This window comes from Miscanthus floridulus, chromosome 1 (genome assembly GCF_019320115.1).
Source record: "Miscanthus floridulus cultivar M001 chromosome 1, ASM1932011v1, whole genome shotgun sequence".
NCBI classification, from domain to species: Eukaryota; Viridiplantae; Streptophyta; class Magnoliopsida; order Poales; family Poaceae; genus Miscanthus; species Miscanthus floridulus.
Window position 1 is genome coordinate 150972609 of NC_089580.1, and position 16281 is coordinate 150988889.

At 45.1% G+C, this 16281-nt stretch overlaps 2 protein-coding genes and 1 pseudogene across 2 annotated transcripts; 2 read left to right on the forward strand and 1 right to left on the reverse strand.

Moving 5' to 3' along the window:
* The first annotated feature begins 139 nt into the window (after positions 1–139).
* On the forward strand, positions 140–6472 carry LOC136543871 (serine carboxypeptidase 1-like). The gene is made up of 8 exons (XM_066536209.1): positions 140–2785; positions 3045–3152; positions 3484–3758; positions 3838–4086; positions 4192–4310; positions 5104–5205; positions 5297–5402; positions 5704–6472. The coding sequence occupies exons 1-8, from the start codon at positions 2398–2400 to the stop codon at positions 5842–5844; spliced, it is 1488 nt and encodes a 495-aa protein (XP_066392306.1). The 5' UTR covers positions 140–2397; the 3' UTR covers positions 5845–6472.
* Positions 6473–6524: 52 nt separating this feature from the next.
* On the forward strand, positions 6525–8858 carry LOC136543880 (delta(3,5)-Delta(2,4)-dienoyl-CoA isomerase, peroxisomal-like; annotated as a pseudogene).
* A 453-nt stretch (positions 8859–9311) lies between these two features.
* Positions 9312–10684, reverse strand: LOC136543888 (probable protein S-acyltransferase 7). Its single transcript, XM_066536217.1, has 3 exons — positions 10340–10684; positions 10117–10172; positions 9312–10021 (listed from the first exon to the last, which is right to left on the reverse strand). Exons 1-3 carry the CDS (start codon positions 10386–10388, stop codon positions 9635–9637), a joined length of 492 nt encoding a protein of 163 aa, XP_066392314.1. The 5' UTR covers positions 10389–10684; the 3' UTR covers positions 9312–9634.
* Positions 10685–16281: the final 5597 nt, after the last annotated feature.

Sequence of the window (16281 nt, forward strand, 5' to 3'; positions counted from 1 at the left end):
GTTTCGAGTTTCACTAAAAACAACAAAATTATGCTTCCAGGATATAGTGGAAGGTGTAGGTTTGTGGATGTTTCTTGTGTGGTTCCAATCAATTTTAGTTGGATGAAATGCAGACTTTATCAAGGAGAACAAAGTAGCTAAAAATGTACAATTATTATCATTATACAACATTACCGGCATAAGGTAAATATTCCCTTCGATTCAAAAGAAATGATGTTTAGGGTAATGACACGATCTACAATGTGAGATCAGCTAACAATTTCTTTTGAAATATGGCATTTCAAATAAAGATATTTAAACATTATGTAAGTGCTTTAGTCATGATGGTCACAGTTAAAAAGTTTGATCTGCAGGAATTCAGAAACGACATACTTTTGAATAAGAGGGAGTGAGGGACTAGCTTCTTAATTCTTATACTTGGTGCACTAAGGTCTCCCTCACTGCTGTATGTTTCAACGCACCACAAGATGATTCTCTAACAACATCTAACTCTTTATCCAAGACGTCCATCAAGCAATCAAACAGCAGAGGGCGCCTTGGTTTGCTCAAGAAAAGTATGGCAGGTTCCTTCCCAATCTGCAACCTACAGAAGTCAAACGGACCAAAAAAGAAATAGTTGACTTTGCCCTTATTGGTGTTGGGGAATCCTTTTTGCATGGCCACTGGAGGATGATTTTCATAGGGTTTTTTTTTGGCAGAGTTAAACTTGACTATATGAGTTTTTCTTTATTCGTAATATTATGCATATGAACTCATAAGGGACCAGAATACCAACAGGGGGGAATTTTCCCTGCTGCCTTGGTAGCCTTGCTCTATTTACATCTTCCTTCCTCTTGCTCACTTCTCTTTGACAATATGTGTTGTCTTGGAAGGTATTTTGCATATGTGCACTACTAGAAAGTGGGATTCCCTTCTAAAGTTGATTCTTCCTGTCCCATCAACTCGTTTTTCAACTCTAATCTAAGTCCAAAAAGAGTGGGTCCACTCAGTGCATGACCACCAACTGGAAAGAAAAAACAAAGAACGATTGAAATGTGCCAACACAATGGTTATATGATGCCCACACGGATTTAAGCTAAGAGATGCTCTATTCAGAGACAGCATAGCAATGTTATGAATTTGGACACAACCAGAAAGAAAAATGACACCAGGAGACTATACCTTTCCTAAAACATTTTATTTTTCAGGTTCCCTTTTCCTGAAGAAGAGGGGCTATTGTCAACAGTCAATGGCAGTTTGGTGAAAATAGCTGTTCTATGCTCACAGCTCAAGTTTGGAATCTTCCTTTTCTGCAGGAAAGTTTCAGATGAAAAGGCAGGTTGCTTGAAAGCCACACCACAAGAACAAAATGGAATGTGCACACATACTTGGAAGGTCGATCAAATAATTCTTTCCAAGATATGTATGAGAAGGAAGCAACATATAAAAGTTAATTGAAGTGGAAATGACAAGATGTCAACTGCCGATGCTTCAATACAGTGAATGGCGCTGACCAGATGCTATCAACAAGTCACCTCTGAGTTTTTTTTTTTGAGCCATAAGTCACCTCTGAGTAGTGGGTATCAACATGTTTACTTGACTTAGCAATTTGTTGCAACATCATTGTGATTAGTTTCACCTAAACCAATTGAAACCACAAAAGAATCATGAATCCTAATTAAATTCCACAGCTTTTTTATCAACAAAAGTAGAGCCTGAATTTAATAGAATAACAAGTCAAACCTCACAGAAACTAGGAAACAACAAATTTCTCTAGGATAATAACCTCACCCAGCTCTCAGGGGTCGCTGGATTATCAAATGGTTTTTTCTTCAAATGTGCTTTTACAGTTTACAGCACTCCTGTTAAAAGGCAGTCAGAAGAAGCAACGGATGCAAGTGCAACCCCTTTGTTTGGACTACAGACCACAGAAGGAAAGCACATCAAAGTAAAGATGCCTGGGAATCTTGGCAGAAAACAATTGAGTAAACAAGAAGCTTATGAGGAGGTAGCAAAATAAAGTCAAAAGATCAAGATACACACAGTATACTTAATCAATGTTGCCATGGATGAGGCACCCTCAATCTGATTTGCATACCTTTTCCTTTTCTTTCCCATATAGTGATATAATTGAGCCAGAGATAGCTATTGTACCTTTCTAGGAAGTTTGATGACTTTGTTAGGTCGCAGTCCCCTAAAGGAACTAAAAATTTTAAATGAATGTCATTGGCACTACAAATATAGATGCCAAATGAAATGGAATGCTAAGAGCTTTAAGTCCAACTTGCACGGAAAAAGTCAAAGAATCAATCATATTATGGTTTCCTTGGAGGACTCTTCAACTGTACTGCAAACAGAATGTCCCCTCTATAAATAAAGATTGACCAATGGCAACCTAGCCCAAGACACCAAACACCCATGCACACGCATCCTATCAAGATGAAAAGAGGCCTCCTGATACTTTGGTCCTTGTTCTACTTCAGTGTTGCAAACACAGACACTAGAAACCAGGCCAACCAACCTCTTGAGTTCAATCAATTGAAAATATCCAGGAAATATGTTCAAGGAAAACAAGATTCAACTCCCAAGAATGGAACCAGTCCATCAGTGCATAGAGGCTCAACAAACAATCAACGGGAGCAGGATAAGATCGTACGTATGCCAGGGCAAACAGGGGTAGCAGAGTTTGACCAATATGCAGGATATGTGACGGTGGATGCAAAGGCTGGAAGGGCTTTGTTCTACTATTTTGTTGAGGCTCCTCAAGATCCTTCAGACAAACCGCTTGTCCTATGGCTGAATGGAGGTATGTGCTGGCTGTGTTCATCGCAATTTGTAGCAAATTTTACTGCATAAACAGGGGCAGCTCATATGTCCTGTAGAGTTATTTCTTCAACATGCTGTTATAATTCTTTTTAGGTCTATTTACTTGCTATAATGAGGGTCAACAAACAACTGGAAAAAACACGTACATAATTCTCGAACATACATCATCCATGTTTGCAATGCTACAGCAAGACACCTAGTTTGAAAAGAATAAGATGAAACACTTACTGTATCTGCAGGGCCTGGCTGTTCATCCTTTGGATCTGGGGCCATGCTTGAACTTGGACCTTTCTCTGTCCATAGTGACAACAAGACACTGTACAAGAAAAAACATGCATGGAACAGAGGTAACATCCGCTTTAAACTTCATTTGATTAATAGTTATTTCCTCCGCTCCAAATTATAGTCCACTTTAGCTTTGTTCTAACTTTGATCAAGTTTTTAGAAAATATATTAACATCTACATGTTCAAATAAATGCACTACCAAGACATATTTCATGGAAATTTAATGAAACTAATTTAATACTATTGATGTCGATACATTTTTTCTATAAACTTGGTCAAAATTAAAGCTTAGGACAAAACTAAAGTAAACTATAATTTCAAGCAAAGGGAGTAAATAAAGTTAGTTGGATTAACACCCATACTGATATTCCATTGTTCATTCATGAATGCAGTGGCCAACATGTTGTTCATCGAGATCCCAGCTGGTGTTGGATACTCATATTCAAACACTACATCCGATTATTATAACACTGGTGACCAAAGAACAACAGATGATGCATATACCTTTCTTGTTACTTGGCTAGAGAAATTTCCTGAGTATCGGGACCGTGATTTCTTCATAGCTGGTGAGAGCTACGCAGGTCACTATATACCAGAGCTTGCTAATCTGATTGTTTCTAAGAATAGAGCAACCAATGTAACCAGTGTCAAGCTTAAAGGTGTTGCGGTAAGTTTTCAGTCTTAACTGATTTGAAACTTATAATTTGGTAAATTTCTCATCATGGTAACACTGTAAACTTCAACAGATTGGAAATGCGGACTTGGATGATAATTTGACTCTAAGAGCAACATATGACTACTATTGGATGCATGCTATGATTTCTGGAAAAGCTTATATAGCCATCAAGGATAAGTGCAGCTTTAATGGGACATACACTAAAGACTGTCTAAATGCCATGAACTTAGTTATCCAGGAAAAAGGAAATGTTGATGACTATGACATCTATGCACCAATATGCCACGATGCCTCAAACCCTTATAAATCAAGTGACTCGGTATACAACACCAGACATAAATTTCACATCACAGATTGACAGATGTTTTAACTTCCATTTCTATATGAATTTTTGGTATACTAAAACTTTTGTTTACTATTTCAGTTAGTGTTTGGTGATCCATGCACAAACCACTATGTCTCCTCTTACCTAAATCGCCCTGAGGTCCAAAGGGCACTCCATGCAAACACAACAGGGTTAGGCTACCCATGGATGGACTGTAGGTATGTAAATTGAATATCTGAATATCATATTTCCCTCCAATTTATGTGCACTGTCAGACCATACCTCTTGTGTGACCCTATTAGCAATCTGGTGTTGGTTTCCTAAAGCAATCTGAAAAGGTAGGTGCTTTATGTACAAACAATTTCTTATATACAGAATACTTATGTATCTTCCATCACTCACTTCACAATAGCATTGATTCTAAAAAGGTATCAACAGCCTCTTCCAGCCAACCATCAAAGAGTATGTGAACCACAGTTCCCGATAATTATTCCATTAGCACAAAATGGTGTATTCAAAAAGGTATTAGTAAGTCAACACTAAAAGGGGCACAATGTCAAATGATTCTCAAGCTTATATCCTTTTGTTTTCTCAAACACGCCAGAGGCCTGCGTACCTTTGTAGTTTGTATTAAAAAGAAAAGGGCGCAAGAACCCTTACAACACAAACCCTTGTATTCTCAAGCCTATATTCTGACCGACCAGCAGTCAACTATTTGAAATCATAGGATATTTAACCCAAAGGCACCCCTAGGGGCTTGGGTCGCATGCACTGGATATCTACACGATTGACTATGCACTGAAATGCATGTATGCTGATTCATCCTTGATGGTTTCTATCGAGTGCGAATATGCCCCTAGCGCGTGTTGCATACTCATTCATGTATAAACCTTTAATTGTTGAGAATTTGTTCAGCCTCAAGTAAACCTCTTACTAGATTAGCAATTAGCACTGGGGGGAAGTCAACAGTACAACATGTTTATGATTAATTTCTATGTTTCCTTCAAGCAGTCAGCATGTATATGATAATTGGAATTGGAAAGATTCACCGGAGACAATGCTGCCATCAATAAAGAAACTCATTTCAAGTGGCACCAGAATATGGCTGTACAGGTACATATGTTCAGATTTATGTGTGTCAAAATACCTAACTCAGTGTGCTACATCATAAGAACATGACTTAAACTATGCCGTTGTGTACCAGTGGTGATATGGATGCAGTGTGTTCGTTCATTTCAACACAATATGTGCTGGACAATCTTGGGCTTCCTATAGAAGCATCTTGGCGTCCATGGCGCGTCGACAATGAGGTACATAGCCCAGCATTCATTAGATGAAAGATTGAATATCAGCATTCATGTCAACAGAATCCTTTGGATCAAGTTGTGTATGTGTTTCCTATAAAGAGCAAAAACAAAAGATTGAATATCAGCATTCATCATGTTTGAAGATAAATTGCTTATGCGCACGCAATTAACATAAAGTGGTTATAGCTGGCACGCAATTGCTGCAAAAGAGTGTGCATGTTGAAACATCATAAATGCATTATTCCGTCTAGCAATAGCTGTGGACAAATAACAACATTTTTCCTATTTTTTCATTAATCGGCAGGTTGCTGGCTACGTCATTGGGTACAAAGGGCTGGTCTTCGCAACGGTCAGAGGAGCTGGGCACATGGTGCCATACTACCAGCCTCGCAGGGCATTGGCACTATTCTCGTCATTCCTCGAAGGGAAGCTCCCTCCACATTGATCCATTAAGCTAGCAGGGTTTTAAAATGCCATTTACTCATCTTCCACAGCCTATGGAATCATAGGCAGTCCATGAGGCCCTAGTAGTATAAACTACACTTGTAGATGGCCTTTATTTATTTTTTTAAAAAAATGAACCAAGCAGGAGAGCTGCTGATTATATTAGGACCCGTTTGGAGGAGCTCCGGGGGCTCCGGCTCCGGGGACTGTTCATGCACTGTAGCACGGAGCCGGCGGAGCTCGAAATCGTGGCTTCGCCGGCTCCTCCTCTTTTCGGCTTCTTTTCAGTTCATTTCGCGTCTCGATTTCCGAAACGGCTTCTGCTACAGTGTCGCTACAGTACCCGGAGACGAGGAGCCGGAGCCGGAGCCGCTGGAGCAGCGCCAAACACGTCCTTAATAAAAAAGCCTTTAGTTCAACTTCCTTGCGCAAGCACAGAGAAATATGTAATTCTACTCTGATTGTTTGGAGCGCAACAAGGAGCCCAACTAACTCTGGTTTGTCGCTAGCACAAGAAATAAGTTAGTACCAAATCCTGAGCAGGTTTTAAGCATGTTGAATGATTTGTACCCAAAACTGAACAATGTCAGTGCTAGAGCCATCATGGAGCCTGGATTGACGTCCAGGTATCCGCGCATGTGGGGGGGGGGGGCGGCGGGGCGGGAGGCGGGGATTCAGAACTTCAGAATAGAGAAGGGGTTCCTCAAACGTACTGGGGAAGCAGAGAAGGCGAAGTGCTGGGGAGAGATCTCGAAGTCAGGCACTGCGAGAGTGAGTGAAGGAGGAGGGAGGAGCGAACCTCGGAGAATGGGTCGCGGCAGCAGAAGTGCAGAACGGGCACGGGACGAGCCCGCGACGGAGGACGAGGGGTGGCGACCGTGGAACGGCGCATCGCCGACCCCGTCTCGCCTGTTTTGACCGGAGTCCGGGACTCCGGGGCCATTATGGCTTGTTTGGTAGGTATCCATTTCATGGGTGAATTTCACGCCAAACCACTCCAACGTACATATAACCGAGTGTTTTAGCCTAAGACGACGATGGCGGTGGCTAGGTTCCGGCGAGCCTCTCCCCCTCTTTCTTCTCCAACTCCGGCGGCTATAGAAGGGGCCGGCCAGGGGGAGGCAGGCAGGCCAGACGGTGGGGATGGTGGCCGGGCGTTTTAGGTGCCCTGGCGGTGGTAGCGGCGGTCGGGCCAGGTCGGGGCGGGGGAGTTTCGCCGGAGTTGGAGAAGATGGAGACGGCCGAGCTCGCCGGAGTTGAGGAAGAAAGCGGCGGCGGGAGGAGGGTGGGGTGGGGGGTGGAGAGGGTGGCCGCCGCGGGCGCGGTGGCGACGGAGCTCCAGCAAGACCCTACCGCGCCGTGGCGGGGACGGGCGGCGGCGGGCAGCAAGAGGAGGAAGAAGACCAGTACGGTTGGGACCAGTACGGCTGGGCTGGACACGAGGAGGAAGGAGAAAATTGTTATTTCGCCATTAGCTTCGCTCTTTTGCTATGTCCACAACCTACGTGCGACGCACGTCTACCGAATTTTGATTTTGAATTTTTTTCGTTATTTCCTTTCCCCATTTACCCATCATCCATCCCATGATAGCCTGTCCGCCGCGGGCCCGCACTTCTGCGCGGGCATCGAGCTGGGGGGCCCCGAGGACCCGCTGGCCGCCGCCGCCGCCTCGGGCGCCGGCGACCCCGTGGTCGCCGCGGAGGCGCTCCGCCGCGCGGTCCTGGACATGAAGGGGCGCTCACGGCCATCGAGCGGTGCCGGAAGCCCGTCGTCGCGGCGGTGCACGGCGCCTACGTCGGCGGCGGCGTCGAGGTCGTCGCGGCCTGCGACATCAGGTGCTGCTCCAGGGACGCCACGTTCGTGCTCAAGGAGGTGGACATGGCCATCGTCGCCGACCTCGGCGCGCTGCAGCGCCTCCCGTGGATCGTCGGCTACGGCAACGCTGCTGACCTCGCGCTCACCGGACGCAAGATCACCGCCATGGAGGCCAAGGAGATGGGCCTGGTTACCAGGGTCTTCGATTCCAAGAAAGAATTGGATGCCGGCGTCGCAAAGATCGCCAAAGGTATTAACATCTGCTAGTATCTATCTTCTCCTTCTTACATACAGTACAATTGTTCATGCTTCGCTACCTTGATTAACATGAGATGTACTAAGCTTACTGCAATAGAGCTGAAAGCAACAAACAATACTTATACTCTAGTGAGCACCAATGACCGTCACAGCCCTTTTGACAACCCTTGTACCACCAATATATCAAGCTCAAGATAACTATTAACTAGCTTGTAGGAGTATAGCGGTTCTTCCACCATGTGAGTATTATGCTTATGCTCCTGGAATTCATATAGATCCATCTCCAAGGGGCACCCATGTGGCTTAGGCACCTAGCAGTGGTAGTCTTGTGGGTTTTCAAAGATTGTGCCCATAGATTACACACTCATTCCCCTTCTATGATGAGAATGCGTAGTGTTGTACCTATTGTCGGTTTTGTGTTAGTCTGTTCAATTGTGCATGAGTGCTCTTTTATTTCACATGCTAGGTTAAACTGCAAATTATTTTGAGCTCACTCCTGCATGAACATAATCTGTCATATTCTTGACTAGTTTTGGACTGAACTTGGGTGATAATTTCAGAAATAGCTGAGAAGTCGGCATGGGCGGTGATGGGAACCAAGGCGGTTTTGCTAAGAAGCAGGGATGTGAATGTAGAACAAGGCCTGGAGCATGTAGCCACATGGAATGCGGGTATGATGAGATCGAATGATCTGAAGGAGGCCATCAGAGCCTTCCTGGAGAAGCGTAAGCCTGTGTTCTCCAAGCTGTAATGATCAGATTTAGATACCATACCTCTACTTATCTGAAAATTAATAAAAGGAATGAAGTGTGTTAGGAGTAGACAAGAATACCATCTGTGGTAGCATTTGGCGAAACATCCTTTCTTGTCAGGGAAAATGCATGTTCTCGGTGGAGTTGTGAAGACATTTTTCCATATCAATTGAGCTTACCAAAGTTGTTTCGGTCGAGATGTCAAACGAGCCCAGGGTGTTATTGTTTTGTTACCTGTTCCAGTCTATACGCAGACTCATTTCTTCTGCACGACTGCACCATATACACGGTAGTGAATGTCCCAGTTGCCCAAACCCCCAGACAATTGTCTCACCGCTACAAGATGAAAACCTTTACTTATACTGTTGAAAATGAATACTAGAGCAATATGCCCCAGAAGTGTAGCACCATACTCTTCATCATGAACTCTACATGTCAAGGAACTTTAGAGCAGGAACAATACTATAGCATATTAACTCGAGATAACTTAGCATTCAAAAAAAATACTCTTAGCGATAAATTAACATTTCCAAAGAAACAAAGAAATGAAATTAATCTTAACATGGGCACTCAGATCAAGCGATGTTCATTTACTGCAATGCAAAGGTTCGACATAGTTCACAACCATTACCATCCAAATCCAAGCAACTGAAACCTATTTTAGGCTTACTGCTCCGATTATATACAGACAAAACCTGACAGTGCCAAACTGGAGACGTCACAAACCAACTGCTTCAGACAATAGACATGAAAGACATCTCAAATTAAGAGAAAGAAGAAAAGAAAGTCCAGAAACAACCGCCATACAGGTCATGAGTCTAATAACATTAGTGACCTCAAATCTCAAATAGAACAACAAATTAGCAACGAACTGGCACTAACAACCCTGAGCATCTCACTACAGCCGCTTACATGGTCAATGCCATCATCGACCTGCTTCAACTCCCCAGCTTGAACGCCCAGGGTTCATCGCTGAGGAGCCTTGCTCTTCCAAGCCTCCTCCAACTGCAAGTTGCTCAGCGCGCGGCGGGCAGAAAACCTGCCATCCTTGTCCTCCAACAAGTTGCTCAGACCTACTCCTAAATCACCAATCTCAGCTGCCATCCTAGGCTCATCCCAAGCCACTGGTTTTCTACCCATCTCAATGTCGCCAACAGCTCTCCCCATGTTTGGACTCATGAAACCATTTGTTGGACGAGGCCTCAGACCATGCTCCTGTTGGACCCTACCACAGAAGTTGTTCTTGGAAGGAGGGATCGTTGTAAAGAAGATCCCTTTGATGTTTTCTATGACTCCCCTGTTGTATGGGTTGGCTCGTTGATCATAGAGATACCTGAAGTTCTCATATGTTGTCTACAAAGCAGAAGTAGGGCAACTGATTAGCAATTGGCACAACATACTTCATCAAGCAAGGATATAAATACATCCTTCTTGGAATCAGTTTTTACCTGATTTGTGCTCATGAGATACAAATGGAACACAGAGAGGCCACCAACAAACCAGACTGCAATGAATGTGTAGACGATTAAAGCAATAGATGCAGGGGTCTTTGCCATTGCCTTCCAAATTGTTATCTGCTCTTCATTTCTTATCTTAACAATGAGCACCCAGCAGAACCCAAAGACATACAGGCAGAGCAGAGTTGTTGAGAATACAAACATATAGAAGAACCTGTCCACGGGACCGCTCCGGGTGAGCCATCCTCTGGTTCATCGTTCATCCCTACTGAAAGCACGGCGGCAACGGCGGAGTCGTGACACCAGGCTGCGTGGGCGAGTGGGGGCGGCCGGTGAGGTCACGGTGTGGGCGAGTGGGGGCGGCCGCGGTGGGCAGGATGGGGAGGCGGCGGCGGCGGCGCCGTCGACCAGCTTGCTGCCCGCACGCCGACGAGACCTGGCCGCGCGCCGGCGAGTCGGGGCAGCCGCGGTGGGCTGGCCGGGGGAGGCGGCGGTGGCGCCGTCGACCACCTGGCTGCCTGGCGGCGTCTCTCTCTCCCGTTCCTTCTCTCCCTCCCGGTCCTTGTCGTGCGAACAGAACGAGATAAGGTTCTGATGGGGATGGGTGAGGGGTAAAAGGGGAAAGGAAATAACGAAAAAAAATTCAAAATCAAAATACGGTACATATACTGGTTCATGGCATTCTGGCGGTGCGTCGCGTTTGAAAATGGCAGACGGACGAATCCCATTTGTGGGATGGCAAAAGAACGAAGCCCACGTTTGATAATGGCGAAATAGCAATTTTCTCAGGAGGAAGAAGCTTCGTAAAAAAAATGGATGAATTACTCGTGAGCCATTAAAAAAAAGATCGTAATCCTGAAAAAGTTCAGCGGTCTTCAGCGCCACTGCTTTAACTTTTTTTCCTCCATGCTATTGCCGTCAGATTGGACTCTAACGGTGTCAAAATGCAGGTGTGAAAAATCGAAAATATCCTTAAGTCTAAATATGTCATTAAATTTTTTTAGCATCTTAACGACTTCAAATAAAAAAACTCAAAACTAGAAAGTTGTAGATCTCATCGAGATCTATAATTTTTATATAAAAATTATCTTCATTTAATTCCGCAAAAAAAGATATGATTTGATATGATTAATATATCTTAGAAAAATCATATCTTTTTTGCGGTATTAAAAGAAGATAATTTTTATATAAAAATTATAGATCTCGACGAGATCTATAACTTTCTAGTTTTGAGTTTTTCCATTTGAAGTCGTTAAGATGCTCAAAAAAATTAATGACATATTTAGGCTTAAGGGTATTTTTTACTTTTCACATCTACAGTTGACACTGTTAGAGCCTAATCTGACGGCAGTGGCATGGAGGGCAAAAAAAAGTTAGACCAGTGACGCTGAAGACCGCTGAACTTTTCCAATAACTCACCGGAGATTACAATATTTTTTAATGGCTCACAAAGAATTCTCTCAAAAAAAAAAATCGAGTGTTCCCGGCATCTCAAACACTTGAGTTGGAGGTAGACAGACTCATCATTTACATCAACCAAGGCCTCAGGGGCATTTTGGTATAGCTTTGGCCATATTCGGATCTAAGGATGAGTTTTTTATATACTCCTTCCGTCAAAAAGAATTTTTAGAATTCTAGATTTGAAACTGGATATTTTGGGAACAAACATGTTGGGCTTTTATTGATTTTACCATTCGCGCATTGTCTCGATACAATCTAATTTTTTAGTCTTATCACTTCCTATAATTGTTTGTACAAATTATACATCTAAAATCAAATTTTGATTTACTATACTATTTGAAATGACTTTAATGATCAAGAAATTAAGTGATATGTAGCTGCAGATAGATTATGCATATTATCGTTATTGGAACTTATAAGGTATGTCATATGCCACCGCCCTCTATTCCAAATTATAGTCGTTTTAGCTTTTCTAGGTGCATAGCTTTGCTAAAAAAAATTTCGAATATGCAAAATATTTGTGTATCATTGTATTCAGAAGAAGAGTTTAAACATACCGACAACGCGCTTCTGTCGAGTGTCGAAGAAGGTCGATCTAAAATAGTCGTAGCTGGACTATCCTAGCTAAATACCTCTAGTTTCGATAGCATAGCTTTGCTGTGAACCTACATACTTTATACGACGATATGTCTAGATATATAATAAAAGTTTTGTATCTAGAAATGCCAAAACGACCCTTAAATTGGAACGGAGAGAGTACTAACTACATGGATGACATTCCACGATATTAATCCTATACATTCACTATTTGTTGGGGACCAATACTAGGGTACCCGAAGAGGAGGAGCTAATTGTCATCAACATTGATTCATCCGAGCAGTCAAGAGCACGACTACAGCTCCAACAAACCCCCAAGTGCGCGGGCTCCGCCTCGCCCGACCTCTGGGTCAGGGCCCCCGCCTCGCCCGACCTCTGGGTCGGGGGCTCCACCTCTAGGGGCGGGCTCCGCCTCGCGCGACCTCTGGGTCGGGAGCCCCGCCTCGCCCGACCTCTGGGTCGGGGGCTCTGCCTCGCCCGACCTCTGGGTTGAGGGCTCCGTCTTGCCCGACCCCTCAGGTGCGTCTCCTAACGGAAGCACATACCGCCGCCAACCACTATGGGCCAAAAAGTACACCCCAAGGTCAAACTTCTGGCATCGTGCAGAGAGTGGGCACATCTTAACATGACCCGTGTCCGCGACATGTCACTCCAGGGAACTCACATCGTCAACAGTGACAGACGCGTGGTCACTATGCTGCCTACTCCCTGTATGGCCGCTGACCAGCACACTGGTTCGACGATGTAACACTCTCGGTGTTACATTGTTCAGTTTTTGCTAAAACGCTGCATGAGCATCAAACTTGTGTGTAAATGTGTGTAATATAGGGTATACATAGATATTCGGAACTTGAAACGTTCATTTGAAATAAGAAACAAATGTTACATTTTATGTCGCTTTATATCGTTTAGTATTCTAAGTGAATTTTTATCGAACAAAAATGTTATAGGACGTTTATGCGAAACTTTGATAAAGTTCATAGTACGAACTTCATAGGCGATGATAAAATACGTGCGGTCAAAGACAGGATTCGCTAGCTAGTGTATCAAGTAGCTTGGAAAAGGAATTCAACGTGAAACCGTTTGAAGCTTATTCGTTTCGCGTAAGTTTGAAAATGGGTCGACGAAGCCATGTTCGGCAATTTTTGTAGAGCGATCGGGTTAAGATGAGGCGAGATGTCTTGGCTTAGTTCGATAGCCCTATGTACCCTCTTGAGGGTAGAATGGCTGGTTTGGTTTTCGGATCATCGAATTGGGTGTTGTTGTAGCTTTAAAAAGCATGCACGACATGTTTTGCACCTCCGGGCGCGGTCACCGCCTCTGTTTGGCCTGGCACCGCTGCTCTGGCTTGACCAGCGCGCTGCCGCGTCGGCCGTGTCGCCACCGCCGCGCCTATGCAAGCACGTCCACACGTGTGGTCCCAGCGCTGCTGGCCACAGCCTTCTATTGCCATGCTCTGGCGCAGCTCGCGCACGCCGCACGCGCCTAGTCGCGCTACCCGCCGTCGTCACCGCGCGCTAGCCGCTCGGCCTTCACTGCCGCCCGGTCCACACCACTGTTGCGTGCCTAGCTCGCGACTCGCGCACACACGCATGCACTAGGGCCCGACGGGCCTAGATGCTCTGCCCTTCCATCACGTCCACCTGCGCCGCTGCTCGCTGTCATGTCTGCCGGCATGTTCGGCTCGTCCGAACCGGTGTCGCCACTCGCCCGAGCACGCTCACGTGCACCGCCTACACGGTCGTTGTTGCCGTTGACACTTCAGCTGCATGCGCGTGGCCTTGCCCCCCTAACTTTGCCGTCCCATCCGCGCTTCGCGCCATGCTACTCTGCAATTTCCTAGACATGCCAGCCTCTACAGCGCAGTGCCGTGCCGCCCTCGCCTTGTGTGTCACAAAGCTACGGTCGCGTGTTGGAGTGCCGAACTCATGCGCACGTCTAAAGGTCGCATTGATGTCTAGCGTCGTGCCAAGCCCACTGCTGTTGCAGCCATACGGTGTCGGGGGCCTCAGTTGGAGTTTTCCCCGCCATCGAATCCATTTAGCCGAACACTATCGCCCACCAAATTGGCCGGGTGCAGTCCATCCCTTTCTAATTCTCCATGCGCCCAAATAGCTAGAGTAGTTAGCTTCCAATTGGAGTCATCTTGACGGGTTTCTTTCCTACGGTGAGGTAATGGGAAGAATTTTCCCCTCGGTGGTCCGCCATGGCCGACGAGACGAGTTCTCGGCCCGAGGCACTGCTCCTTGCTTTGTTTCAATCGAGCACGGATGTTGCCTCTCCTTGACTCATTTGCCTCGCTCGTGCAGTGGCCTCACCGACAGTGCAGCAGGTCGTCGAGAACGTCTTCTCTACGGCCGGCGTGAACCGGAGCAACCTCGCGCGCATGGCCAGCCCGTTCCCATTCCTCACGACTTCACCCAGCCCATCTGTCACATCACTGGTGAGGTCCTCTTGCTCCTAGAGTAGCTGGTTGACTCAATTAGGACTGAGGTTCGCCGGAGCACGTGTCCGTCCCCAGCGGACATGGGTAGATGCCGTTTCCGTGGCCGACGCTCTTGAATGTAGTAGCGGTTCAAATAGGACTTCTACATTGTTTAACGCAGTCTGTAGATGGTTAAGGAGTAGCGGTTGAGGCGTTAGGCAAGGCTTATTCACCGGCATTGGCGCCACCGCGGCCAAACACCGCCATGGTGCATGGCCATGCCTCTGTGCATCACCAACCGGGTTGTTTAGTACCTCTATCTGATGCTCTTGGGTTAAGGAGTGTCGTGGTGGTAAGAATCGAGGCCATGGAGGTGCGTGCTCGTCGGCGTTAGGCCGGGAGGGTCGTGGTCTCTATTAAGTTTGGCCAGGGACGTCGCAACGTAAATTCGAAGTAAACCAGGGGGTTAAGTGCTAGAGTCAGTGAGAGAAGTGAATAGTGGAATGGACTACGGTTCCATTTGATTAGAATCCGAGGGCTCTTTTGCTTAATGTGGCACGCGCGCGGGTTTTCCCTCCGTGGGCCGCTGGCTCGCGCGGGTTGTACCACGCTGGCACGCTGCACGAGTGCGCGCGCGGGCATCACGGGTTGGGCCGGGTCGCTCGCGTGGGCCGCGAGATAGAAATCAATTTTCATTTTCGTGTAAATTCGTGAATGTTTATTAGTTTGAGCTAAACTTTAATAAATTGTAATAAATCGTATAGATATCCAAAAATAGTGAAACCAAGTTTGTTAGGTTCACAAAAATACCACCTACTTGTTAGTGTAGTTAGATTACAGTTAGCTATAACAATGGTAGGTTCATAAATTCAAACCGAAGAGTTTAGTATTATGTAGATTAATAATTGTAGGAATTTTTGTGATAAATTGGTGATAGCTATAGCAATGAAAATTTTACAGTAGCCTCACTAGGTTATTATGTACTTGCTGTAAATTTTATAGCCTTAGAGTGAGTTGATAAATAGAGTAGCTATTACCCTTGCTTTATCGTATATAGCGTAAATCAGCATTAGGAGTAAGAATACATGTAGTTACTATAATAATGTATGCCATACTTCAAACTTGTTATCGGTAACAATAAATAGCTTAGTACTGTGGTCAGTAGCACTAGCTTACTAGTTAAACAAATGTACTTTTATTTTAAGAGTTGTCGGTGCTATATTACTAAGCATTGCATCATCATTTCATGCATGTAGATCATGAGCTGGTATAATTCATGCCCGTCGATGAACAGGAGTACGACGAAGTCATTGAGGAGTACGAGGAGGAGATCCTTGTGCAGGAGGGAGACCCGGAGCCTTTTGGTGCTGACCTTACTGACCCATCGCCTACCCAAGACAAGCCCCGGTGCATAATCCCTATTTTATGATCACTAAATATATATATATATATGATGTGCAGTTAAGTAACAGGCATTTTATGAAAACTACGTGCATAAATATATCCACCCATGAGTCCTACTAGTATAGGTCGAGTAGCTGCTATGCTCAGGATGACGGTAGCATGGGTAACTTGTCGTTACTCACAAATAGGTGATAAATATGATCACTCATGATAAAATAGTGGAAAGGAAAAATGGTGATCGGGCGGGGATATGGTTTGGGTACTGGTGA

Coding starts and splice junctions, on each gene's coding strand:
- LOC136543871 (XM_066536209.1), top strand. CDS start 2,398: ATGCACACGCATCCTATCAAGATGAAAAGAGGCCTCCTGATACTTTGG. Junction 3,759..3,837: donor TCAAGCTTAAAGGTGTTGCG/GTAAGTTTTCAG, acceptor AAACTTCAACAG/ATTGGAAATGCGGACTTGGA. Junction 5,206..5,296: donor ACCAGAATATGGCTGTACAG/GTACATATGTTC, acceptor GTTGTGTACCAG/TGGTGATATGGATGCAGTGT.
- LOC136543888 (XM_066536217.1), bottom strand. CDS start 10,388: ATGAACGATGAACCAGAGGATGGCTCACCCGGAGCGGTCCCGTGGACA. Junction 10,173..10,339: donor CGGAGCGGTCCCGTGGACAG/GTTCTTCTATAT, acceptor CATTCATTGCAG/TCTGGTTTGTTGGTGGCCTC. Junction 10,022..10,116: donor ATCTCATGAGCACAAATCAG/GTAAAAACTGAT, acceptor TCTGCTTTGTAG/ACAACATATGAGAACTTCAG.